The sequence below is a fragment of the Perna viridis genome, chromosome 7 (genome assembly GCF_037379345.1).
Source record: "Perna viridis isolate PV_CMFRI_1.1 ecotype Kerala chromosome 7, ASM3737934v1, whole genome shotgun sequence".
In the NCBI taxonomy this organism is placed as follows: Eukaryota; Metazoa; Mollusca; class Bivalvia; order Mytilida; family Mytilidae; genus Perna; species Perna viridis.
In genome coordinates, this window is record NC_142451.1 from 25,468,750 (window position 1) to 25,493,041 (window position 24,292).

Sequence of the window (24,292 nt, forward strand, 5' to 3'; positions counted from 1 at the left end):
GCATTGATCTCTGAAAAAATACCAACTATAAAAAAGAGCAAATTTTGGTATGCTGTACACGTGATTCAAGTAGAAACATTTCCACAGGTATTCATATTTTGTATATTGTTCGAACGTTCCTCGTAAGGTAACACGGAGGATTCCATTCGTTCCAAGTCAAATTCGTTCAATGCCAATTTGTCCCAGAATTGGTCAATTCGTTCCAACAAATTTTCACCAATTTTCAGGTATTTCATTTCATTTTATTTATATATATTATCATTATATATATTTCAATCCTTTTTATTTGATTCTATGACCCTGGATTTTTTACAATTTTTATTCCATACAGGTTGAACATGAAATTCGTTTCAATATGTTACTGTCATGTATTTTTGTATGTATATTCTCTTTTTAAGTTTGCTATTGATTTTATAATGAGTTTTCTGATATTTTCAACTACCTCTTCTCTGCTAAGGCTGCTGAAATCATGCTTCGAATGGTGCCGGGCCCACTTGCATGAAAATCTCCACATTATGGTGTTTTTGACGTTTGATAATCACCGTTCTAAATACCCCACCTAAGGCCTCGCGCTTGTCCTTTACATCAACCTCGTTTTCGACATCCTCCAGACTCTTCTCCTCCCGCTCGACCAATTGATTATTCCCTAGTCGCAAGTAACTTTTGATGCCCACGTGCCTCGCCATTGCTTTGAGCTGTTTCTTGCTGAGCACCTTCCGGCGAGCAAATCGACGATTGGTTGTCAACTCAATGAGCTCCACCATCCCTTTCTTACTCTTCCTACGGTACCCCTTCAACACCTCCCCTTAGCAATTTTCAACAGGCCCGTAATGGTTTCAACCATCGGAGCTTGCCCCCGATCAATTGGTCCTCATCGTCTTTTCCGGAGTGTTTCCATCAAAGTCTTGCCAGGCTTGGTTTGTACGAAACAGGTCAGCAAGTCTTCGGCTGGTCCTCCCTTAAGCGGTTGGCACCCCTTCTCGCCCCCATCTCCAAGTATCTTGACGTGGTTATACTGCAACTCCCGCAGACTGTTTGCGGATGGTTGATCAACATCGAAGGCATATTGCTTGTACCCTAATCTCACCTTCCCTTTATGGGGATTCCAACCCTCCGAGCTTTAGTCTTCCGTGGTTCCCAGAAATGTCCGACAGTGTGTGTTTCAGAGTTCATGATTTATTCAGGAGGATGAAGGTGAGGCATGGTCCATTTGTATCAAAATTCGGAATCCAAAAGGGCCCCAAGCTAAATTTCTGTTTGATTGAAAGGTTGCGGCATAATTGTCAGTTTTACACTACTTTTAAGATATTGAAAATGAGTAAAATTTAATCATAAAAACTTGAAATTAATAAATACAAAATATGAAATAAGTTAAACATACCTGATGTAAACAGAGAGAAAGTACTATATAATATTGTATAACTTATAACGAATCAATCAACATCGAATCTTTCATTTATAAAACAAAATAAAAAATTGGAACGAATCGACCATATTATCTGGTATGAATATGTTGGTACGAATTGGAGCCATCCAGATACCAAATGAACGGTCTATAATTATTCAAAAAGATATCTTGGTATAAACGTATACATGGTAAAATCACACATATTAATTTTATAAACCCACTTTCAGTGAGAGAATTAGTGGGAAACTGTTCTATAGAATTGTAATGAAAATATATTTTTATATTAGTGTAAAATTACTGTAAAAAGTGGTGACACAAAATTTTCATTTTGAAACATGAAATAATGTAAGATAGGTACAAAACTGTAATTATGATAAATTTTCTAAAGAAACTTTATTTACCAATTTTTAATAGTAAAAGCGAAACTATGAATATGCCCATATTTTGGCTCAATTATCTCGAAATAAAATTCTGTGACCTATTATATTTTATATCGTAAAATATTTTCAGTATCCCAGTCGTCCAAGGTCATCTTTAGGAAAAGATGAAAAATCTATTTACTAAAAGTATGGGGTATGATCTACCTTAAAACTTTATCTAAAATGACGAAACATCGTGACATTCTACAATTTTAATAGTTACTTACCTAGCCCAATAGTTGAAACTGGCGCAACACATTCAACTTCCAAGAAAGTTTTAAACATAGCTGGAGTCACTAAGTATTGACCGGTGGGAACATGTTTACCATTATGCAACTACATGTGAAATAATTGAAAACAAAGCAATTATAACACAACTCATAAACCACAACATATTTGACATGTTTGCTTTTTATTTTAAACAAAACAACAGAAATAATCACTGTAGAAATTATTATGCAAAATACTCGTACCTGGATTTTATATGCACAATTCCGTTATACAGTTCTAAAGTGAATAAAATAACAGTATCTTGTGCGAGTGTTTCGAAATTTCGTCTCCATAACGAGTGCCTGATGCGCAACAGAACGAGTGAAAAGAACATGAATTTCTCTCACGAGTGTAAACAATTTGAGAAGTTTGAATAAAAGTATTTTTTCCGTAATACGCTGTTTTTAAAATTTCATAATCAGATCTATCTTAAGTCTAGAAGAATAACATGGTTTTAGGCTATGCTAATGAGGAACGAAGCAACTTGTACTTAAATGAAATTTAAGTTTGTTGAAAATGCATCGCTATGATGGTATGTCGCTGATGTCTCGACCAAAGGGAATACGTGCAACTTTATATAACACACGCTGTGCGTTTGCGTTCAATCATTTCCTAACTGCCTACACCATTTCCGAAATACATAATTCTGACAGAACAATTTTGATCCATTCCTGTTTCTCTGTTTCAAAGCATATACATATATAGGATGTCGTTGACACTCCGTTCCTCCTATCTTTTCCCTGAATAATTGTCTATTTTACGTTTCGTTGCAATATCACAAATCCCATTTGACGTCGCAAAAAGCGCCTTTAATTTGATTTAACAAGTAAAGAGGAGAGTGTATGATCTCATCTTACACAAGATGCTTTAACTCATAAACTCCCTTTTACAGAAGAATTAAATGTTCAATTAAACTATAACTTCTGACATACATACATTGACCTTCTGGTAACGACATTTGAGATCTTGTGACATGTATAAATTCTCGGCAATGATATTCGTCTTATGACAGCTTCCTTTTCGGATATCACAAGTTCCTTCCCTTGAAAATAACAAAAGTATAAAAAGCAGACTTCAGAGAAGTCAGATAGGAGGGGAAACATGCATGTGAACAGCCCACGATATTCACTTTTACTTCTAATTCTTAAATAGCTACAGATCACATAACCAGTCTTAGGAAGACCTGGGGTACAGGGACATCACTTTGAAATCAGTGATATGTTTGAATCATATTCAATTTCACTAAAGCCCATCAAGCTTTCATTTGAAACAGAATGAAATAAATCCAAGTTACTTTGATGCTTACATGAGATTGATGTAAAATGCTGAATACAAACGTTCCAATGATTTGTGAGAGTTGTGTTCCTTATCCTAAGTCTACTTCCTTAAATCAATCTTTGTTTTCTCAACTATACATATCAAAAACTGTAACGTACAAATATTGCGTATATATAATGAAGTAGCTTTGTTAGTTCAGTGGGTTACCTCCATTGTTGACAGTGTATAAATTTTATATGGAATGATACTCAGATAATTAAAATATATAGTGTTCTCGTAAATCCTCATATTTGATGTCCAGTATGGTCGTTGTCATCGAAAGAGTTATCAAGGGAACCACGATTTTAGTAGAAATCAAAAGAATGTAATCCAAGGACAAAGAGATAGGGTATACATCCTCTGCTTTTCTAGAAACACCCGCCGCGTTGCTTATAAAAAGTCAAGTCCGAGGTAGATGAAAGAGGAAAGGAAAACTATGACACGTTGAACATATCAGTATTCATAGTGGAGATGAATACACCATAACGATCCACGAGTTCATGTTGACGACCATTAACTTTTGTAGTGATGGCCTACATTTTGTTAGATAACCCTGTTCCTGCCTAATTGTAAGAAGTCTAGCGCGATACAAAAAGTCTGCATAGTTACGGCAAGCTCTGGCATAAAAATTTTGTATACATTTGGCAATAGAATACGAAAGATTCGTATTAGATGCGTGTTTTTGTGTTGAAACTTGATCATTTACAATAGCAATCCCAGGTGATTATTTCCATCTTTTGAAATAAGTAATTAGTAGTTACTGCTTTTACTGCGCGTTAATGAATGTCATAAATACATAATCGATATATTATTTATACTTTGAACAAGATTTAGCACCGACCAACTACAATGTAAACAAAACACGTTAAGAAAATATCCTTTAAGCACGGCACGTAATTGTCAGTATAATGACGGAGTGCGGAGATATATAGGTAGAGATAGGCTACACTTGAAGTGTTTTATAATGGGAACATTTTGCTCAAGATCTTAGTCATCATGAGAAAAAAACCCGAGACATTGTGTTAACTCTTTTCTATCACATCCCGCCATACTGTGAATCAAAGTATTTTTGCGATTTTTTTCTTACTCCTGAAATAAGCAAAAACAAATTGGTGATAGTTACAGTAATCTTACCCTTTGATATAATGTACAGTGGGGGCTACATTGGCCTGGACAGAACAATCCACCGATATGAAACCAGGATTACAGATACACTTTCCTCTGACACATCTACCATTTCTATCACAGTTATTAGGACAAGATAATTCATCAACATTCAGGGCAATAACCAAGTCGCCGTTATGGTTCAGGTTATAGTTACTAATGTTTCTATATAATGTGTCTAGACATGCATTGTCATATGAATTCATTTGAGAAATCGTAAAGTCATCTCCACCAGAATACTGCAACATAACGAAGTAAAAGACTTAGTAAGGTACATATAATGATATTTTTTGTGAGCAAAAGTCGATATATATATAGAAGGGTCTGAAAAATTCTGGCCGCTGGCCGAGTGGTCTAGGGCGCTTGATTTAGTGCAGGCGGTGTTGCCATAGATGTCACAGCAGTTCGAGTCCCGCGGAGGGAACGACCAAAAATTTGCATCGCAAATTTGACAGTTCTGACATCGTTGGGAATTTTTCAGACCCTACTATAAGTTTAAGTTATCTTCCCTGTATCAATTTGATCCGATGGAGCAGTGTAGTGAATAGAGTCGTCACATTCTGAGACGTTGTATATATATATACTTTAATCAATACACCAGTTCATATCAGTAGTACTTTGTATCATATTTTATTACAGGAAATGTACTCTGAGCTTTAGTGATTATTTTTTAATGAACTTTAAAATATCAAATATGTTAACTTGTTTTCATGTTTCTTAATCTCTATACAATGAAATGATAAAAATCAGAGACATAACTTTTTCCTTAAAAATATAAGATGTTGCAGGGAACGTTGTGCTAAGTATACCCCAACTCAATAATTTCAATGAAACTTGGGAAAGGGACAGTAAACGTCATCATGTAAAAACAATGTATCAAACATTCACTCCAATAGAAGGTGATAAATCTGTTACAAACATTAACTAAGCCGTTCAGTAAACAGGGAGTAGATGAGCCACGAACCTGATAAGGGGAAATATGGTACAAGTCACCATGAGAAAGCCAATAATATACCAAATATCACGGTAAAGGTGAATGTCATCGCGAGAACAAAATGTACCAAATATCTTAGCATTCCCTCCAATAGAAGAGTAAACAAGGGAACCAAGGTTATAGCGGTAATCAAAAGAATATAATCCAGGGATAGAGACCAGGCATGGAAAACAGACATATACAACAAAGAACACTAAGTAACTAAAATCATACATACAAAGTAACAAAGCTGGGAAATCCGATACAAAAATGTGTTACATACGGACGAACTGACAGACTGGCGGATGGACAGACAAATGATTGCAATAAATTGCCCCACTCTAATTATTTGGGGTATAATTTAATCTTATACATTAGGAAGCTTATAAATGTTCCCTGTATGATACCCTTACCAATATATCATCCATGCAGCTTTGAACAAATGCGCTGAATGGTATGTTTTCATGACTTGCACCACAATGTGTGTAGGTACTGGATTGCTGAAGTGCATGTTCACACATTATCCTGGCTTGAGATTTGGTTATTCCAGTCGATGTTGGCCAGGTGGGTTGTGTTGTTCTTCTAGCAATGGCTTAAACATTCATTACAATATATTTAGAAGAATTATTTCCTTATTTTCAAAACATGATAACGATGTTTGATGACAATGTTAGACAAGACAGGTATACAATGTCACACTCAAAGATACATTAACAATTTCCCCTCCGTTTGAAAGTATGCTAGCATGTAATTTTACATTTTGAAGTGTATTTTCGGGAACTAAAATTAGCATTCCTGGTGGTAAGACGCTGTGCCGAACTGATTTTTTTATGTGAAATAAAAGCATCTCCGATCAATCATTTAGTATTTACATGATAATGCAATGTTCCTGTAAAATTATTCATTTATAAAGGGTACTACCAAATTACATAACTGATAAAAACCTAGACATTAATCAAAAGGAAAAGTCAAAAGAAAAGTTCGTATAACAAATGACAATAGCAGGATAAAACCTGGAAAGTTTGAAATCACCGTAATGGTCCTGACAAAGTATAGGCTTATCCAAATTGAAAACCGGGTAAAACAAGCTTTTATAGCGCACTAAACCTACTGCTACCATTATATTTTTCTAATACGACGTCTTCATATCATCAAACAGTATATGTCGGTACAACCCCACCTTTAGCACATGCGCACTGTCTCTTTTCTTTCGCTGTCGCTTCGAGACAAAACACTTATTTAAAAACGTTTACGCGATGTTTTAACGGCTGAGGGGTTATCTAATTGAAATCAATTATATAAACACACACATTTAACAAATACGATGATGTTTATGTATTATATATTTATGTATATATTATATATTACATAAATTGATAGAGAACACGCCACGCAAACGATTTACTGAATTGATACATGAATAAGACAACTTAACACACCCACAAAGCTGGTTATATACACATTGGTTTAAACAGAACGATATATACTTATTCTTACTATTTCGAATTTGGATTTCTCTTAAAGCATCGGCTACGACGTCAATTGACCGACGTGGGTGAAGTTTGTTGTTTAGATTTACACAAGTACCACCTGTACATTTCTGTAATAGAATTCAATGTAAGTTATAAGCTTTCGCTTTCTGCATTTATTAGAAAATCAGGTCAATTAATTGCTAGAAATATATTGCTATATATAAGTATATCTTTCAATAATGCTGGTCTAATATGTGAGTGAATGGACAGCTCGAGCGATAAAACCAATAAGACTAAAGCACAAAATAAGACGCATGCAGAAGACAGCGATACACTACCAAGTAATAGTAATAAGATAATTAATTGGAAAGAGTGAATAACCAAAATATTATCACGATTGCCGAAGAGTGATCATATTCTGGTTATTCAAGATAACCAATTGATCATCCTATTTATTATATAGATTTTCGTCATTATTTATCGATATTTTCATCATGCATTTTTAATATTCTGTGATTGAGATAAAAGTTGTGAAGTTTTGGCGCGAGAGGTCCGAGAGTAAAATTACCGAATTCATTTAACAGTGTGAATAAACAAAATGTAATACACTGGGAACATTCGGTAAATCTCTGCTGTCTATATAATAAATAGTATAGATCAATAAGCAATATGACGGAAAATTGGATTCACAAACAAGAACAGGTCAATACGATAGTAAGAAGTCTGATATGTGATATGGTAAATAAAAAAAATGTGTGTTTATAAAAAGAATGCCGTGGAACCCCCAAATTAACCTTAAGCTGTTCCTATTGCAAATCCTATTAAGACCCTTTTCGTCAACGAGTATACACATTCGTGCTAACTGTGGGATAGTCGATAATCATGCATGGGGCATGCTCATAGACCTTGCACAAAAGGGTATATCAAATTTATTCTATGTTTAATTGTTTAGATGAAAATCTGTCGTAATAAAAGTCACCATATCTTCCGGTCAAGCATTTGTTTTGTGTTATAATTCGGAAAAAAAAAGAATGATAAAACAAAATTGCATAATTATAAAAACTACATTTGTCACCTGCATTAGATATGCACTTCCGTATACTATATACAGTATATACCTCGGAGTTGCAGGTTATATTGATCACATATAGTGTCAAGCATTTCTCTGTTTTTGTCAAGCTTGGGTATTTTGATAAGGACACTTGCTCTAATAGAAGTTCCAATATTTGTTGGACAGTTTCCGAGATAACCGTACTCTTCATCATGGCCAAACTTAATCTTTTGTTCTAACTGCATTATGGCCTACAAAATGAAATGTCTTAACTATAACACTGAGATTAACATGAACATTTTATATTTATATTAAAAAATCTCTATTGAACTGCAAGTAAACGATTTCCGAAAAAGCCTAGAATACTGCACAGGGATTTATCGCCTACAAATAGGAAATTTCTAAAAATACAATAATGCGGATAAAAATGTTTATTTTGGGAGAAAAAGTTCACAGTGTCACGCCAATATATCGCACGACTTAAGAAATGAGCCTTAGCCTTAGCCATTAGGCCTTCTCAAACTTACAAAATTAAACGACAATTAACACAAGAAACATGCAAAATATATACAAAGTCAGTAATACAAGGTCCGAAAACTACATTGTTCTGCAATAATCCTTATATTTGTCTAGGTCTACTCAATCTAACGAAAATCAAACGACAATTAACACAAAAGAAACAAATATAATATATACGAAGTCAGTTATACAGAAGTCCAGAAACTATATTATAAAAGTATAGAAAATAAAAACCTACGATTGCCAGTCTTCGATAAACAGTGTCTACGTCACTTCCTTTTTGCATAGAAATGATACGTAAATGATCACCCTCATTTAACCAAACCAGAAAAGTTCTGGCAGTGTTCATATAAATCCCTCTTCCAACTGGCCAGCCCTCATACGCCCCAGCACCACGTGATATACTAACAAACACGCAAAAATAGACATCAACATATATCAACAGGTAAGTTATCCTGTTGATAAATACTACAAAATATATGTGGTCGTCAAAATGCATCAAATCTTTAAAAGCGAGTAGACAATTTGACGTTGAGAGTATAACAACCAAGCAACCAGAAAAAAAAATGTTGAAATGTTTGTCTTGGTATATAATTTAATGTAATTTCATTAATTGTCATTTTATTGTACAGTGCTGCAACGATGAAAGCACCATGTCGAAGGGGTGGGGTGGGGTGGGGAAGATAGAGAAAAAACGGCATCGGAAACTAAAAGCAAAAGTCGAATTAAAATCCAAATATTCATCTTAAAAATATGTACTTTGTCGAACACAACATAAAGTGAAAATACTATTAATCAAACATTTAGATATCTTTTGTACAAAACGCCATTCAAAATACGATGAGCATTTTTACTTTTTTTGAATGCATGAAGGCACCATTTTTTCTACGAGAACGTTTGTGAAACGCAATTGCTATTTGAAACACAGACAAGGTGTTGATTGATACATCATTTCGCCTTGAATGATTATATATTACAACAAGTTAACTGGACAAAGAAACTTACTTTAAATATTTATGAATGGATTGAAACTTTCAATGTGTAATGACAAATTAACTACATTGTGCCTAAGTGTTTTTTTTTATCTGGTAACGGTAATTCAGGCAAGGGAAAACCAAATGTATTCCCTATATATAACTTGCAGTTATAGTGTCATTCTGTCAAGTAAAAAAACCTACTGGCTATCACTGCGGAACATCAAATGGTCATCAACCAACTGCTGGTACTGCTCCACCGTTAATGTATCTGCTGGAATATAGCAGCCTTTATAATCATCGCCAAGGGTAGCTAAGGCATCTAAGGTTAGGTCTACAATCTTAGTTCTTTGCTGTTTAAATAATTATAATACAATATTTGAAATTGGAACATTTTGTAACCTCTTGATACCAGTACGATAAAGAAATAAGATGAAGCAAGGACAACAACAAACATCAGAGAAAAAACCGACAAAGTTAAAGAAAACAAACATCAGAGAGAAAACCGACAAAGTTAAAGAAAACAAACATCAGAGAGAAAACCAACAAAATTGAAAAAAAAACAAAACACAACAGATAAAAACCAACAATGTTAAAAAACAACAAACAAAAGAGAGAAAATGAACAAAGTTAAAACAAAACCCAACAAACAAGAGAGAAAAACAACACAGTACATATACACATCATTGTTAAATTTGTTGTGACATGAAGACAAACAAGTATAGCGTAACAGTTCAATAATTGGAATCTAATTAAAATTAAAATATTTACTTACCCTGCAATTGATTTTACTTCATATTACTGTTAGAATCACCCCATACCATTCACATACGTGGTGGCATGCTTTCCAACAATGAAAATCAAAATATCTCATTGCAAAAGATTTTAAAAAAATGAATAGGATAAAGATTATAAACAAGTAATAAGGAATAGTTACTAAATTTGTTATCAGTGGAGGGAAGGGAAATCCCGCAAAACTCCTTCCAACACGAATCCTTGTGGAAATAATGAATTCACCACTTTCATCTAGAATAGGAAATTTGTCGTCTTCAGTGTTTCCGAAGTGTTTTGGTGGATGGTGCGCTCTGGTTACTTCGTGGTACTCACAAATAATCGGATGGAGTAGGGGCCTAAATACCTTATATGCTTCAGGGTCACACGAGAAGACACCAATGTTACTGTCAGGATTCAGACAACCTAGATAATAATATATTTAGTATAGTGTACATTATATCAGAAAGAAGAGAATATCAACACTGAAGTCAAAAGACTAGTTAAACAAATACAAAAAAAAAAACACAATATCAGATTTTTTTTAATTCTCCTCAGACCAGACACAGTTATACTTGTCTGTATCAGACATTTTTTAATTCTCCTCATACCAAATACAGTAATACCTGTCTATATTAGACATTTTTTATTTCTCCTCACATCATTTTGAATTTGAATCTATTTTGATAAACTAAACCGAACTGTTTACAAGAATCTACAGTCCAAAAGCGTTTACGTATAGACAGTTTTTCAGTGTATAAAATTCTGAATAATTGGATATTTATTAAAATGGTAGTCTTTACAACAAAATAGATCCCTTGATAAAAAAAAAACTCAAATTCTATTATTCTCGAATCATTGAAATCAAGCAGCCTTACCTGAACGAATTACGTCTGCAAGTGTTGCTCCTAATGTTGTCTTCTTATTTTTCAACGCTAAATATAAGTCAGTTGTCAAATATCTCTTGAGTAACGAATTACTTTCATTCTTTTTCAGTTTCTCCCAAAGAGTTTCCAGTTCAGACATTATTACCTGTATGAAATCTATTCACTTTATTTTTTCCGCCTAGTACTGCCTTATTATAACCACTTGCACTGTGGGATTATATAGTGATTTTTACTGAGTGAGGCTCTTAAATTTTTCTGCCTGATCGCTGTTCTGTGGATGCCTTATTCACTTTATTACCCTCATTATCATATGAGTGACATAAATACTTTAAACATTTGTACACATGTACAAAAACAATAAATTTACATAAATATTTTTTTAAATACATTTTCAGTATTATTTCTCTGTGATTCTTCTCAAATTAAAATATGCACGAATCCGAATGATTGTTAAAGATCACAAATAAAGTGATCACGTATCATGGACGCGCATGTTAAAGTAGCAAACTTCAGAAAAAATATAACGAAAATAGGTATGATGAATATGTCAAAGAGACAAAAACACCACCTGGATGAACATGTCAGCCCAAGGCTACCCATCGGACGTCAATGAACACCCTCACACCACTGGACAGGCTGCAGGTGGCCTCAAAACTCTCAAACACAGGTACAGTGAAAGAGTTGCCCTATTAACTCAAGTTACTAAAAATAATTTAAAAGTGAAAACGAAACAAGACATGCAGAGGCCAGAAATTTCTGACTTGGGATAGGCGCAAAAAATGCGGGGGGGGGGGGAGGTTAAAATACGTTGGCGTGATCACACCCCTTAAAAATCTGGCCAATGTGGAAAAAAATATTATACAATTTAACACACCTAAATCAGTTCCTAAACAGTCCCTTTATACAATGGGAATAAAGAAACTAAATATAAATTATACATATCTACAAACTAAGGACTACTAGCATTTAACTGACATGCCAGTTCCAGACCAGTTTAAACCTACAAAAAGTTATGTCCTTATTGTATCTAAAATCATCCCAATTCTTCCCAAGCGAGGTTGAGAACAATGGTAAATACAATAAAGACACAATCCATGTCATGCAAAAAATATGCTTTTAAATATAATGTTTTAATTTCTATGTAAAGACCCTATGAGAGGATTAATGATAATACAGTCGAACCTCGATGTGTCGAACTCGGATTAGTCGAAATCTCGGATAACTCGAACTAATTACAAAGTCCCAACGAAACTCCCCTTACTCCAATACAATTTTACCTCGGATGACTCGAACTCGGATGAATCGAAACCTCGGATAACTCGAGGTAATCAATCAATCCCCTCGATACGACTTCGAGGTTAATTAACCCTGATGTCTCGAAGTCAACTAATTAGTCAGAAAACTGATTGTTTTATTACAAACCATGATCGAAGTGTGTTTTAACAACAATTAGCGTGGCCATTAGAATTAATTTGTCGACACTCTTTATGGTTTGATTTGTTTATTTAATTAATTTAAAATGGCGCGTGTTGTTAAAAGAAACCAATTTTATTAATAACACGTCGGAATTTACACTAACAGTGATATCGGATATTTTGATATATTGATTTTTTTAAATACAGATGAATCGTAATGGTATCTGACCATTTAATGAAACATCAAATAGACGATATAAGAGTATTTCAACGACTACATTCGTTTCACTAGTGAATCTGAAATTTTATCGTAATATTGTAGAGCACATGGTTTGACGTTAAAATTATCTAAAAGAACAAATATATTCACATCCAGATTTTTTAAATGCCAATTTGATAAGATATGTGCAAGTGTAATGTATAAAGTTGAAAAATCCAAAATTTGAACAGATTTGTGATATTGCATATGGGCATGCAATTTATCAAGCACTTCAAGCGAGTTGTTAACACTCTAAAAATAGTTAATGCGACTATTTCATAAGCTTTGTTACACAAATTTATTTTTTATGGTATTGAATGCTCTAGTAGGTAAAATAGAAAGTCTAGTTGTAGAGCAGTGACTTGAAGAGGAGTTTGGGCAGCCGGTAAATAGTAAGAACTTCAATGCTACTAGGCTCAGCTTGTATAGAGGTAGCGACGAGTTTGTGTTTGTTCACAATTTCACTTTCTGAAATTTCAGTCAGTTGGAATATTGGTGAATTCGTAATTTCATATTGTAGAATTTCAATATAAATTTTACGTCAAATAACGATAATATTATTTGCAGCTTTATCAGCGAGAACAAAAACAAATTCCTTGCTGAGTTCTTTCAATTTGTGTTTTTTTTCGGGAAATACATTTTGGATGTTGTTATTAGGTAGAAAGTGTTCCTTAAAAGGTTTTATTCGGATGTCAACTATTTTAATTTGATTATGTCACATTTAACCATACTGGGAACTTTGTTTTTTAGTCATAATTTATAACGTGCTAATTTCTTTCTGAATTCTTTTTCGCGTAGCCACGGGAAGTTGTTGTATTTATTTCACAGTTTTTTCTAGCAGCAATATTTGAACTGTTGAGGTAAAGGTTTAGTTACAAACAAACAATATCATCTAGTGTTAGAGCATTGATCCTCAGACATATACTGGCCTCCTTGTCATCTGATTTCTAATGAATCTTTACATAATCAATACATTTAAAACTTAAAAGTCTTTCAAATAGCCACGCGTTCATGAGCACACTGATTGCTTATATATGATTTTTACGCTGTCTTATGTGATTGGCCGTGATTATACTCCAGATTGAAATCTCAGTGTTCCAGTTATTCTCTTGCATGTTTATTAAACACAATAACAAAAGAGTGACCAGAACAGAATTTAATGTTACAAATAAAGTCCGGTATTACTTAAGGAAGAATTCCGGATACGGTGATTTGATGACCTATTAAGATGGAGGGGGAAATAACTCTGGAATAGTGCCGCAGGATTCCGGTTCCCGGCAGTGAGTACATTGGTTCGGTTGGAGGGCACCACACTGACATCCACCATTCTGGCAACAGGCACATGTGAAGGAGGAAGGTTTATATCCACATTTACATCCACTGAACGTAGCGGTGTAATAGTCTATCTCTATAAAAATAATGATAAAAATCATGATTATATTTAAATGACTACATACATGAAAAGTAAAAGCGAGAAGATTACGATTACACAAATAACGGTAAATTGATAATCTAGGAAATAAGACTAAACGGGAAGCAGACAAAATCCCATAATAACACAATTAAGCCTAAGGAAAACACATACAAAGTAATCAATGAGCAACCCAAACTATATTATAGAAAACAAAGTTTTTCATCTAAGGATGTTCGCTGCTCATGTTCAGATATTCCTCATTCAGATTTTCGGACTCCTCTGGTTTTACCCATTTCATAGCATTGATAATTTTTGCCCAGTGACCCCCAGTTTTCCTTTCATATTTTCATAAGACATACCTTAGAATTTTATTTGTTGAAATCCATATTATTACTTCCAGGTTTTAATAGGTAACACCTACTATGGAAAATGTAGGGAAATCCCTTTCCCGCCAAAATGTCAAATGTTTATACCTCAAAAACGAGCACACTGACCCATCTGTTTTTTCTTCTTATATTGTTCTAGCATGAAAGATCTGGAAAGATTTCACAACCTTTTGAAAACCTTTTTATTCTTGAATAGAACAGCGAAAATCTTAACCTTGTTTTTCCTAAATATGATCTATATCTGTGTTATCTTATCTAATTATTCACTTTCTTAACATTTGAGTTTTAATCATAGTATTCGCATTTTTCTCTTATTTTATTAGATTACTTAATTAGAACTTACAAATAGAAAAGTCTAATTTTTAAATGCTTAAATTAGTTGTTTCGCTAAATGTATTTTCCTCCATCTGTTTTCAAGATTTTCATTAATAAAACTTTGAACTAATAGTGTACCGTATTGAAAGTCTATTCTTTTGTGGTGTTGAAAAGAATACTGCATTTAAATAGGACAGAACGATATAGTAAATATCAAAATTCAAAGGCATGACTAAAACTTGCAAACAGAGAAGAGAGACATACCGCATTAAACTACTGCTAAAAGAATGAAAGAATCATATATCAAAACGGAGATGAAAATTAAACGTCAGCTGACAAAAAAAACAAAAGCATCTGCAATATGGACTCCCACCAAAAAAGGAAAAAAAAGACGTAAAATTGTTTTTTTAACGTTAGACACAGAGGTTATATGGTGCATTATATAATTTCTATCCACCGATACACGTGGAGTACCCACTGATAACGTAATGACACTTTCGCTGTTATTTTTGTTTTGAAAGAACAAATGATTATTATTATATGTATAAAATTCAAGTGTGAATTAAAGTATAAGTAATTCACATAAATTTATCATAACAATATTTGTGTGTTTATCTGGGAATGGCTTTTTACCTTAAATGTAAAGACTTCCTCCTATTTCCAACGTATTTTGATTTAGTTAGTGTGAACCACGTTATTGAGGTTATATCTTCATTCCTTACAATATATTTTTTTGTATCAAAATTCAATTTGTAAATTGTTCTTAAAGTTTGACGTCACAGTCATATTAAAAAATAGTCTATGAGATGATGGACAATTTTTTTAACCAAACAAAAAGTGTGTTACTTCTGAAATTAATTTATTGTCGACCAACGGAACTACTGTTTATATTCTGTACGTCAAAAATTGCTTCAACCCCCGTGTTTACCTTATTTGCTTTTCCTGGATAAACACATTAACATCCTGTGGATTCAAAACCCATCATTATTTTTGCTTGTGTTACAAATGACTGTATCTTTGATTTAACATACCTGACACGACAGGAACTTTAGCCCATTCGGTAGTACTTTTAGTTGGTTCACACACTTCATGTGCAGAATTTTGTTCCCCTTTCATAAAACATATACCGTTTATAAGGCAAGTACCGTGCTGAAATGTAACATGCACCATTTATAAAGCAAGTTCAAATCTGAAATGTAACATAAACCATTTAGAAAGCCAATTCAAACCTGAAATGTAACACAATCCATTTATAAAGCAAGTTGCGTTCTGAAATGTTTACCATACCAGTTAAGCTGAAATGCAAAATACACCATTTATAAAGCAATTTCAATTCTGAAATGCACAATGCATTATTTGTAAAGCGACTTCCGTTCTGAAATGTAGCATATACTAGTATTTCATTAACAAAGCAAGTTCAACTCTAACAAATACACTATTTAGTAAGAGCAACATGCATATAGTAAGTAAAATAACTGTTTTGAAGAGTCTAAAAATCAAGGAAATCACTAAGGAAAACATGCTGAAAATTTCATTTTACCAAAAAAAGGAGATAATATCTTCCCTTTCAGTTTTTCCTTGTAAATGTTTTGCTTTAAATCAAAATCAGAAAGACCGTGATAAGACAATGAAACTTCTTGAGAAATAATTTTAGCTTAGGTAATGTGATATTAAGAATGCTGCTTTGAATAAGTTTATGATTATTTTATAGTAATATGGAAATTGATACGGAGTAATAAGGACGTTTTGTAACTCTCCACCTCTAATTTTGCACTTTGACATTAATAAATTTGGGATTTTCACTAGTCTTAAATTGACTTTGACATTTAGTCTGTAAGGAGTTGACTTTCACATCTTAGAAGATATGTGTATTTTTCATAATGCCAGAATATGATTTATAAACCTATGAGGTTTTAATTTAAACACCTTGAATTCTATATAATGTATATTTGAATTGCAGAATAAATATTGAATATAAGATAAAGAATTGTTCGTATTATTACAATGGAAAATTCAAAGAGAACAGATATTACGACGAAAAAACAATAGGTTAACATTTATGTGATGAAGTACCTTTTGCGTACAGACACCGTGGCTATTGCAAGTTTTACACTTTGAATCATATACGGTTAAGTCTTTCTCTGAACTCCATCTCTGACCGTCAGTCGTTACAGAAACTTTGTACATCTTCACTGATGAATCTGTAATTCAGAAACAGACGTACAGACGTCATACATTTACGTATGTCAATGATCCCTGAATACAAAGATATCTCTTATCAATAAGACACATTCTGGTATGCATATGTTTTAAGGAGAAACGTCTTATCAGCAGCATTACAACCTGATACTCAGAAAGTACGATAATAAAAAAAATCATATATATATATATGCAACAGGAACTCAAAACCAAACATACCGAAGAAGGGCGCAAAAAAAAAAAAACCAGTACCGAACTATGTTAACTAGATGAAATATATTTTGCTTGAGTTCTTGATCTGGAAAATATACCAACGGAAGTACTTATCTGATTTAAATAGTGTGAATTTTTCTATGAGGTTTCCGCTAATAAAATACCTTATTAGTGCATGTCTTTTGTATTTTTTTATTTTGTATATTGTTATAATGTATCTCTTCAAATATAATCTTTAAATTGTCGAACTTCAGTGACATGCAGTCCTTGGTAGCTATCTTTTCAGGTTTTTAAATTTAAATTAATTATTTCGAGCAAAGAGCAGTGGAATTTGAAGAATATAAAAACTAAAATGGTACTTAAATAGTTACTAACTCAGTCCAATAGTTGACGCTGGGACAGCACGCTCAACCTCCAAGAAAGTCTTAAACACAGCTTGAGTCACAGTGTATTGGCCGGTAGGAACAAGTTTACCATTTTGCATCTAAAATGGAAATTAATGAAAAAAAAGTTCGAAATATACACAACTTATTCTAATTCCTAATCCACAACACATTTGTTTTTTTTTCATATTTTTCTTTTATCTTATGCAAACATAACAGAAATAAACACTGTAGAAATAATTCTGACAGGGAAGATTAATCATATCCTTACCTGGATTTTATCTGCTTAAGTACCGTTAGACACTCTCTTGAACATTAAACAATCCCTTTTAATCGTAAGTAAGGACGTCATAATAATACTAACTTTTTATATCATTACTTACGATTTTTAGTGAATTCCTCACATGCGTATTTAGAAATTCCTTCTTTATTACAATGAACGAGTGAAAATACAATAAGCAATAAACACCTCTCACGGATGTATCGCCATTTTCAGAATTTCATTAGGTACGAATAAATGTATGACTTTCTTCCGTACAGCAAGGCATGTCATAGTCAAATCTACTAAAAATTTACTATCAATGCTAAAGAGACTACTTCCATCATTTTCCTTTGACGAGGCCAATGCGCCTGTTTTGATAAAATTATTATCTAACTGAAAAACGCTACACTTAGATATTATACATTAAATTTTAATTTCTAAAATACATACATTGACCTTCTGGTAACGACATTTGAGGTTTTGTGACATGTGCAAATTATCGACGATGATGTTAGTTTTCTCACAGCCTCCGGTGTGTATGTCACAAGTGCCTCCTCTAGAAAAGAACGAAACAAATTTAACTATTTAACATCGAAAAGGAATTAAAACAATAGATAAACAAAGTACATAATGTACATAAGGCAAATAAAACAACAACAACCCGCCAAAGAAACAAAAAACAAAAACAAAACACACACAAAAAAATAAAAACAAAAAAAAAAACAAAACAAAACAAACAAAACAAAATCCATAACAAAACAAAAGCAAATAAAATAAGATAAACAGCGTATTTCACAAAACCTCTCGGTTCATTATTTCGTTGTTGCCATCAAATATTCAAAATTGTAGAGCGAGATACAAATTTTGCTATAGAATAATACATAATTATAAGAATTAAACGCGCAGTTTGGGTAAAAATCGGTTTCCCCTTAGCCTATGTCATTATTAGAGAAAAAAGAAAAGTCTCGTATAACCTCGTCTCTTCCGCATTATATTGTTATCTTACCCCTTTATATAATGTACAGTGGGGGGTACATTGGCCTTGACAGAACAATCCACCGATATAAAACCAGGATTACAGATACACTTCCCTCTGACACATCTACCTTTTCTATCACAGTTGTTAGGACAAGATAATTCATCAACGTTCAAGGCAATAACCAAGTCACCGTTACTGTTTAGGTTATAGTTACTAATGTTTCTATATAATGTGTCTAGACATGCATTGTCATATGAATTCATTTGAGAAATCATACAGTCATCTCCACCAGAATACTGAAACACAATACTGTTATAGAAGTAATAAGTAAAAGCTCAATATGTAATCATTCTTATTAAAGAAAAGAGACGGTTTAAAAATGATTGTCGTTTTCATTGAAAAAAAAAAAAAAAAAAAAAAACTACAAGTATTATTGAAACTAAACATACATGCATTATTAATAATATTTTAAAAGATTAGTAGTTTTGACTTGTTTTTACCCAACTCCTTGTGTTCGATTACTTCATTACATGAATCAAACTGGATAGTAAATGATATTGAAGGAAAATGAGTTTCAATAAGTTTTATCTGTACTTAGAAATATTATCTGAATGATTCCCTCACCAATATATCATCCATGCAGTTGGCCACAAAGGCACTAAATGGGATGTTTTCATGACTTGCACCACAATACGTGTATGTGCTAGACTGCTGAAGCGCATGTTCACACATTGTTCTGGCCTGGGATTGAGTAATTCCAGTCGTTGTTGGCCACGTAGGAGTTGAACTTCTTGCTATCGCTTAAATATCGATAACAACGTTAAGATTACTTTTTAAATCATATCTTTAAACGGAGTACAGCAACATACGTGTGTTTCAATCAGCCCGTCTAATAGAATCAAAGAATTAATGGTTTGAGAATTCAACAACTAAATATGCTCTCTTATGAATAGGATTATTGATAGTAAAGAGTTAATTTAATACGAGTTGGAAAGAATCTCATATCTCAAAGAATAATTGAATTTTTTTGAAGGTCAAAGTATCAGCTCTCATTTTGTCAAGATACGTTGTGGAGTAATTATAACATAAAAGTATTCGTACCGTTCCGAATCTGTTTTTCTCTTACTGCATCTGCTTCTGAATCAATTGACCGACGAGGATGTAGTTTGTTATTGAGGTTAACACAAGGACCACCGGGGCATTTCTATGTAAAAACGACAAAAAAAAACAAAAAAAAAACAAAAAAACAAAAAAAAAAAAAAAAAAAAAAACAAACAAACAAACAAAAAAAAAAACAACAAAAAAACAAAACAAAACAAACAAACAAACAAACACATAAACAGGTTCAATTCTAAAACCAGGTGTGTTATTAATTGAAGTGGTCTATGTTTTTATTTTTTTCTGTATTTTTTTGTCTTCATTTCTATTTGCACAGTACCTGTCTTTTTAATTATCTGTCTTATCCTTCCCTTTAATCATGGTTAATTGCTTGTACTTTTACTTGTTCGCAAGCAAATGAATAGAAATCGGAGCTGCATATTTGAATTAGACTGTTTCAAATAAAAACGGAAAACAATAAAATAAAAAGTCTTGAGCATCGTATTTTCATCTGTTTATTTATTTGACTTTATTAATTTCGGGTCATTGATGTATTCAAATCAATACTTGTCTTTGAATTGAATAAAAGGTTAGTTTAAATAGTGGAAGTCAAAACTGAAAAACAAGATACCACGGTAGAGCCAATAAACCAAAGTTTTTAAACAGCATACAACACAATGCAATAAAAAACCCAACAAAATATCTACAGTTAGATAGCACAGGTCATAAACTTTCAAATATCGATATAGTGGAAAATAAATATTTGTAATCGGTTATTGTTGATTTAACGTCAATATCGTGTCGATCTTGCAGAAAAAATATCCCGAGAATATCTCATCGTATTAGACATATCATTATATCTACCTAAATGTTAAAGCATATAGTGAATCTATCTATCTATCTATTACATATAGGCATCGTATTTGGTTATTTTCTATATATCTTTGCACTTGTGTCTAATTGCTTTTGTATCATATAAACAAAATATGCTTAAAACGTGTACTGCTCTAAATATAAGTAAATATAAGTTAATTACTCCATTTTGCGGATTGTTAGCTCCTTTGCCTTTTGTACAGTCGATGTTTCCATTCCCACCACATTTGCAGTAATGAGGCTGTCGTGATAGCTTAGGGTCATATGGAGGTTGAACAGAGAAAAGACTTTGTTCTATTGGTACTCTAAATTATGATAAAAACCAATTGCACTTGTAACAAAAACGAAAACGATGGAATAAATTGAAAAAATGTAAAAATGTTGTACCTATCGCAGTCACATTCGACTCAAGGTGTCAACCCATGCACGAAATGGGCATGTAGCTTTACAAAAGACAAGCAGAAGAAATTTATATTACATTTTACATTGTAAGTGTTCTGTGTGGATTCGTTGTTGTTGGTTCTCTTATCAGCAGTTTCGAATAATCTTTTAAACGCAAAATAGCAATCATAAAAATGCTTCAAATTTCGGTATGGTGCAACCGTTTTTTAAACAATAAATACTAGAAGTTCCTAACATTAAGCGATATTTTTCAAACTTTCACTTGATCTTTTTTCAATCAAGTATGTACCTCCAGCTGTGCGAGAATTTTTTTTCGTCTGGATATAAGTTTCCATTGGGTCCTTTGAAATCGTCGGTCTTCTTCCCTGTCCATGTTCCACACAGGCCCTCTATACAGCCATTATCGTCACTGGGAGCTTGTATATAAACATCTAACCAACCGACCATTAAGTTATTTTTCTTTCTTACACTGGCATCAACTTTCACTCTTGTCCCAGATGCGAAATTTAGCTGCATGAATAGAAGTGAGAAGAAATAAATAAAGAAGTATAATAAATCTAGGCGATCGGAGAGCAATGCTGACTAATAAAAGGAGGTAGACCTAGGGTAAGGGACATGACTCAGGAAATCAGTGATATGTTTATATTATATTCAATTTCACCAAAGCCTCTCAAGCTTTCGTTTGAAGCAGAAAAAAAAGAATCCAAGTTAATTAGATGCTTACATAAGATTGATGTAAAATGCTGAATACACACGTTTCAATGATTTTTAAGGGTTCTGTCCCTTACCCTAGCTCTACCTCCTTCATACCAATCTATTATTCGATGGATGGTCCTATTGACCGCCAAAATTGATTTAGATCAAAATTTGAAAGGAATATCCGCAATAGTAAATAAATAATACGTAATACAGATTCTGTGAAAGTTTCATTTTAATCCATTCTGCTGTGACGAATTAATTACGGATAAGAGATTGGCAAACAGAAGCAAGGAAGAACAAACAACCATTTCACTTTATAACCACCACTTGTAAGTGGGATATAATTAACCATAAAATACAACATTGGTGAATTAAAACTTAATGCGACAGCATTAAAAATAATTCAGACAAAAAATAATGTTTCAGATGTTCATCGAATTATTCGTGCTATTTTTTTGTCTATAGTTCTGGCATTTAACATACAGATCTATGCGATCAACTTCCTTGTATCTTTCAGTTTACTGTTTTTTTTAATCAAATATGCACATGTTATTTATGTTTAAATAGTTTAAATATGCAGTTCATACTAATCATCAGCTTTGGAGCTCATCAAAATTGTTGAAGGGCGTACAAACAAAGAAAAAAAATACGAAGGATATTGGTCACTTTCATTTATAATTATTTTTCCCTAACTATGGGAAACATATGAAGAATTTTATCTAAACAAAGTCCCATGACCGTGTTCCCCAATAGAAAATGTATTGCTGTGTTATCCAAAAGGAAAATTATGAATATATTGTTTTAACACGTTTCATTACTCTTCTTTTTCTGACTAACCTACAATTGCCCGCGAGTTTTCTCATAAATGACAATATCGAATGCAACTTAACTTTTCAATAAAATGCCACAATATGAAGGTATGCATCATTTTCAAAAATTCAAAATGACGCCCGTTCAAAGACTGAAAAATTGTAAAATATAAGAAAACTATCATTGAGAATTGGGTTCAAAACAATTCAATCAGTTATTTAGAAAATTCCAAAGATGGTCACCTTTCGAAAAGTAAAGAAAAGTCATGGATGCACAGAAAATGATTTTATATGCTCTTGTGACAATTGAAGGGGGTGTAGGTAAACACATGTTACGTTGGCGGTTTGTTTTCTCCTTTTTTTTGAAACGGTTTTATTAATGCCCTAACGAAGTTTGGTACCATACTGTTTCAACTTCTTTTGTTAGTCCTCTTTTGCCTAGGTCATAAATGTCCGCGTGTTTTATAAAAATGATTAAATGAAATGAAACCATAAATTTGAATAGGTTAGACATCTACCAGCTTTAAGGGGTAGACCTAGGGTAAGGGACATACTTCTTAAAATCAGTGATATGCTGGTATCATATTTATTTTCACCAAAGCCTATCAAGCTTTCATTTGAAAAAGAATGAAATCAGTCCAAGTTACTTTGATGTTCACATGAGATAGGTGTAAAATGCTGAATACAAACGTTTCAATAATTTGTAAGAGTTGTGTGCCTTACCCTAGGTCTACCTCCATAAGATTTGACAGAATTTCGACATTCTTATATCACAGAATGTTATTTTTTTACAAGTATCAGAAGATTAAATTACAAAGAAGAAGAGATTTAAAACAAGGTTCATTGCCAGTTTCTGTAAGCATCAAGCAGTAGGTGAAACATAGAATAAAAAAAACCCATCATTTTGATATTGACTATTTTCTCCACCAGAATCAAGGAAAAAAAACAATATTTTCTCTATCATATTGGTGCATTGCATTATAATTTCTTTGAAATGCACTAAAATGAACATTTCAGGAGCTGATAACTAACTCTGTCTGAAACCTCATTTTTCTAACATTCTATTGAAAAATTCCTGAACAAAGCAAGTGATGCAGAGATCAAATAATGGTCTTTTCAAATATAGAAAGTATCCTTCTGTGATATTACATAGTCAAATCAGTGGGGTGTTTGACATGCATGTTTATGTTTTTTTTTTTATCCCATTTTGCCTTACAAACACTTTCAATAAAGTCAGTATTTATTCGGATTTTTACTTCTGTACGTATATGTATTTTAAGCACTTCTCTGTCTAAGAATCAGGCAAAATGAAAGTGTTTGCAAAGTTTGCCTTTCTAAGATTTTGAAAGGTGAAATTTAGT

General features: G+C 32.9%; 3 protein-coding genes across 5 annotated transcripts in view; all 3 read right to left on the reverse strand.

The window, feature by feature from the left end:
- Nucleotides 1–24,292, reverse strand: part of LOC148611977 (von Willebrand factor D and EGF domain-containing protein-like) — a 30,368-nt gene that overhangs the window by 2,579 nt on the left and 3,497 nt on the right. The window contains exons 5-11 of the mRNA XM_088595346.1: nucleotides 21,713–21,933; nucleotides 21,185–21,326; nucleotides 7,049–7,151; nucleotides 5,965–6,143; nucleotides 4,549–4,817; nucleotides 3,034–3,139; nucleotides 2,055–2,163 (exon numbers count right to left, since the gene is read on the reverse strand). Of these exons, the coding sequence (XP_088451472.1) occupies nucleotides 2,055–2,163; nucleotides 3,034–3,139; nucleotides 4,549–4,817; nucleotides 5,965–6,143; nucleotides 7,049–7,151; nucleotides 21,185–21,326; nucleotides 21,713–21,933 (1,129 nt within the window). The remainder of the gene's footprint in view (nucleotides 1–2,054; nucleotides 2,164–3,033; nucleotides 3,140–4,548; nucleotides 4,818–5,964; nucleotides 6,144–7,048; nucleotides 7,152–21,184; nucleotides 21,327–21,712; nucleotides 21,934–24,292) is intronic.
- LOC148611978 (arginine kinase-like) lies at nucleotides 8,187–11,471 on the reverse strand. Its single transcript, XM_088593039.1, has 4 exons — nucleotides 11,217–11,471; nucleotides 10,505–10,764; nucleotides 9,772–9,920; nucleotides 8,187–8,325 (listed from the first exon to the last, which is right to left on the reverse strand). The coding sequence occupies exons 1-4, from the start codon at nucleotides 11,362–11,364 to the stop codon at nucleotides 8,319–8,321; spliced, it is 564 nt and encodes a 187-aa protein (XP_088449165.1). The 5' UTR covers nucleotides 11,365–11,471; the 3' UTR covers nucleotides 8,187–8,318.
- LOC148611979 (von Willebrand factor D and EGF domain-containing protein-like) lies at nucleotides 14,041–21,424 on the reverse strand. Of its 3 annotated transcripts, XR_015924291.1 has the most exons (10): nucleotides 21,185–21,424; nucleotides 20,152–20,254; nucleotides 19,675–19,850; nucleotides 19,078–19,359; nucleotides 18,522–18,627; nucleotides 17,802–17,910; nucleotides 17,088–17,215; nucleotides 16,046–16,163; nucleotides 14,673–14,848; nucleotides 14,192–14,307 (listed from the first exon to the last, which is right to left on the reverse strand). XR_015924291.1 is itself a non-coding variant. In XM_088593037.1 (9 exons), the coding sequence occupies exons 3-9, from the start codon at nucleotides 19,770–19,772 to the stop codon at nucleotides 14,123–14,125; spliced, it is 1,026 nt and encodes a 341-aa protein (XP_088449163.1). In that variant the 5' UTR covers nucleotides 19,773–19,850; nucleotides 20,152–20,254; nucleotides 21,185–21,338; the 3' UTR covers nucleotides 14,041–14,122. The 3 variants fall into 3 exon arrangements, 2 of the variants coding, with proteins under 2 accessions (XP_088449163.1, XP_088449164.1); XM_088593037.1 differs by lacking the exon at nucleotides 14,673–14,848 and having other exon boundaries at nucleotides 14,041–14,307; nucleotides 21,185–21,338; XM_088593038.1 differs by lacking the exon at nucleotides 14,673–14,848 and having other exon boundaries at nucleotides 14,041–14,307; nucleotides 19,078–19,346; nucleotides 21,185–21,336.

Bases quoted from the DNA above. Each gene is read 5' to 3' on its own strand.
- LOC148611978 (XM_088593039.1), bottom strand. From the start codon at position 11,364: ATGTCTGAACTGGAAACTCTTTGGGAGAAACTGAAAAAGAATGAAAGT. The intron at 10,765-11,216 runs GTAAGGCTGCTT...ATTATTATCTAG, and splicing joins TGCAGACGTAATTCGTTCAG to GTTGTCTGAATCCTGACAGT. The intron at 9,921-10,504 runs GTAACTATTCCT...TTATTTAAACAG, and splicing joins CTCCACTGATAACAAATTTA to CAAAGAACTAAGATTGTAGA.
- LOC148611979 (XM_088593037.1), bottom strand. From the start codon at position 19,772: ATGCGCTTCAGCAGTCTAGCACATACACGTATTGTGGTGCAAGTCATG. The intron at 16,164-17,087 runs GTACTTCATCAC...GTTACATTTCAG, and splicing joins ACGGTGTCTGTACGCAAAAG to CACGGTACTTGCCTTATAAA. The intron at 14,308-16,045 runs GTATGTTAAATC...TTATTTTTATAG, and splicing joins TAAAGTTCCTGTCGTGTCAG to AGATAGACTATTACACCGCT.